We start from the raw sequence: 2,869 nt of genomic DNA, 5'->3' as shown, positions 1-2,869 counted from the left end.
TTCAATGTTTTCCAAGAATATATTTCATTCTATTCTCATCTTCCTTCTTGGTTCAATGTTTTCCAAGAATATATTTCATTCTATTCTCATCTATTTCATTCTGTATTCTCATTTCCTTCAAGAATATATTTCATTCTGTATTCTCATGTTCAATGTTTTCCAAGAATATATTTCATTCTATTCTCATCTTCCTTCTTGGTTCAATGTTTTCCAACAATATATTTTATTCTCATCTTCCTTCTTGGTTCAATGTGTATTCTCATCTTCCTTCATGGTTCAATGTTTTTCAAGAATATATTTCATTCTATATTCTCATCTTCCTTCTTGGTTCTGTATTCTCATCTTCCTTCTTAATATATTTCATTCTGTATTCTCATCTTCCTTCTTGGTTCTGTATTCTCATCTTCCTTCTTAATATATTTCATTCTCTATTCTCATCTTCCTTCTTGGTTCTGTATTCTCATCTTCCTTCTTGGTTGAATGTTTTCCAAGAATATATTTCATTCTGTATTCTCATCTTCCTTCTTGGTTCAATGTTTTCCGTTCAATGTATGTTTTCCGTTCAATGTTTTCCAAGAATATATTTCATTCTGTATTCTCATCTTCCTTCTTGGTTCAATGTTTTCCGTTCAATGTTTGTTTTCCGTTCAATGTTTTCCAAGAATATATTTCATTCTGTATTCTCATCTTCGTCTTGGTTCAATGTTTTCCGTTCAATGTTTTCCAAGAATATATTTCATTCTGTATTCTCATCTTCCTTTTGGTTCAATGTTTTCCTTCTTGGTTCAATGTTTTCCGTTCAATGTTTTCCAAGAATATATTTCATTCTGTATTCTCATCTTCCTTCTTGGTTCAATGTTTTCCGTTCAATGTTTGTTTTCCGTTCAATGTTTTCCAAGAATATATTTCATTCTGTATTCTCATCTTCCTTCTTGGTTCAATGTTTTCCGTTCAATGTTTTCCAAGAATATATTTCATTCTGTATTCTCATCTTCCTTCTTGGTTCAATGTTTTCCGTTCAATGTTTGTTTTCCGTTCAATGTTTTCCAAGAATATATTTCATTCTGTATTCTCATCTTCCTTCTTGGTTCAATGTTTTCCGTTCAATGTTTTCCAAGAATATATTTCATTCTGTATTCTCATCTTCCTTCTTGGTTCAATGTTTTCCGTTCAATGTTTGTTTTCCGTTCAATGTTTTCCAAGAATATATTTCATTCTGTATTCTCATCTTCCTTCTTGGTTCAATGTTTTCCGTTCAATGTTTTCCAAGAATATATTTCATTCTGTATTCTCATCTTCCTTCTTGGTTCAATGTTTTCCGTTCAATGTTTTCCAAGAATATATTTCATTCTGTATTCTCATCTTCCTTCTTGGTTCAATGTTTTCCGTTCAATGTTTTCCAAGAATATATTTCATTCTGTATTCTCATCTTCCTTCTTGGTTCAATGTTTTCCGTTCAATGTTTGTTTTCCGTTCAATGTTTTCCAAGAATATATTTCATTCTGTATTCTCATCTTCGTCTTGGTTCAATGTTTTCCGTTCAATGTTTTCCAAGAATATATTTCATTCTGTATTCTCATCTTCCTTTTGGTTCAATGTTTTCCTTCTTGGTTCAATGTTTTCCGTTCAATGTTTTCCAAGAATATATTTCATTCTGTATTCTCATCTTCCTTCTTGGTTCAATGTTTTCCGTTCAATGTTTGTTTTCCGTTCAATGTTTTCCAAGAATATATTTCATTCTGTATTCTCATCTTCGTCTTGGTTCAATGTTTTCCGTTCAATGTTTTCCAAGAATATATTTCATTCTGTATTCTCATCTTCCTTTTGGTTCAATGTTTTCCAAGAATATATCCTTCTTGCTTGGTTCAATGTTTTCCAAGAATATATCCTTCTTGGTTCAATGTTTTCCAAGAATATATCCTTCTTGGTTCAATGTTTTCCAAGAATAGGTTGGTTCAATGTTGGAATATATCCTTCTTGGTTGGTTCAATGTTTTCCAAGATCAATGTTTCATTCTGTATTCTCATCTGCTTGGTTCAATGTTTTCCAAGAATATATCCTTCTTGGTTCAATGTTTTCCAAGAATAGGTTGGTTCAATGTTGGAATATATCCTTCTTGGTTGGTTCAATGTTTTCCAAGAATATATTTCATTCTGTATTCTCATCTTCTTGGTTCAATGTTTAAAAACCACATTTTAAATCATATTATCTTGCATAATTCATTTTGATATAATTTTGTTGGGGGCATTTTGAGAATCGAACTTGAGACCTCTCACACCCAAAACGATAATCATACCACTTAGACCAAATGCCTTTATAGTAGATTTATAATTCTTATGGATAACTATTTTGTTTTTTTGTTTTTTTTTTCTTTCAAAATTGTGCTTTCTTTCGAAGGGGCATTTTGAGAATCGAACTCAAGACCTCTTGCACCCAAAGCAAGAATCATACCACTAGACCAGATGCCCTTATTAATAACTATATATTAAGTTGTTTATGGAATGTATCATCATTATTTCATTTATTTTCTTTGTTAATGAAATCCATGAGCAATTATTATTATATCTTTTAGATCTTTTAGATCTAGACCGCTGTTAAATTATTTACATAGGGTTTGCGGTAATTACTGTAGAGAGAAGAAAAAAGAATAGAAGTTATTTAAAGAATAGAAGTTAATTAAAGAATAGAAGTTAATTAAAGAATAGAAGTTAATTACTCTATAGAGAAGAAGAAATAATAGAATTACTATAGAGAGAAGAAAAAAAATAATAGAATTACTATAGAGAGAAGAAAAAAGAATAGAAGTTATTTTTATTTTCTAGAAGTTAATTACGGTAGAGATAGAAGAAAAAAGAATAGAATTACTGTA

The 2,869-nt window shown here is 30.1% G+C and overlaps 1 protein-coding gene and 1 non-coding gene across 9 annotated transcripts; one reads left to right on the top strand and one right to left on the bottom strand.

The window, feature by feature from the left end:
• The first annotated feature begins 147 nt into the window (after positions 1-147).
• On the top strand, positions 148-2,682 carry LOC111785577. 8 transcript variants are annotated; one of them, XM_023665978.1, is made up of 4 exons: positions 148-170; positions 470-1,472; positions 1,556-1,709; positions 1,793-2,682. In XM_023665978.1, the coding sequence occupies exons 2-4, from the start codon at positions 481-483 to the stop codon at positions 2,183-2,185; spliced, it is 1,539 nt and encodes a 512-aa protein (XP_023521746.1). In that variant the 5' UTR covers positions 148-170; positions 470-480; the 3' UTR covers positions 2,186-2,682. The 8 variants fall into 8 exon arrangements, with proteins under 8 accessions (XP_023521746.1, XP_023521743.1, XP_023521745.1 ...); XM_023665975.1 differs by having other exon boundaries at positions 470-1,709; XM_023665977.1 differs by having other exon boundaries at positions 154-170; positions 1,556-2,682.
• Positions 2,397-2,468, bottom strand: TRNAP-UGG. The gene has a single exon. It is a non-coding gene; the product is annotated as a tRNA-Pro (tRNA).
• Positions 2,683-2,869: the final 187 nt, after the last annotated feature.

Source organism: Cucurbita pepo, unplaced genomic scaffold, assembly GCF_002806865.2.
Source record: "Cucurbita pepo subsp. pepo cultivar mu-cu-16 unplaced genomic scaffold, ASM280686v2 Cp4.1_scaffold000587, whole genome shotgun sequence".
Taxonomy (NCBI): Eukaryota; Viridiplantae; Streptophyta; class Magnoliopsida; order Cucurbitales; family Cucurbitaceae; genus Cucurbita; species Cucurbita pepo.
This window is presented reverse-complemented; position numbering and strand designations above follow the sequence as displayed.

Excerpts from the sequence above, each read along its gene's own strand:
- LOC111785577 (XM_023665976.1), top strand. The coding sequence starts at position 548 with ATGTATGTTTTCCGTTCAATGTTTTCCAAGAATATATTTCATTCTGTA.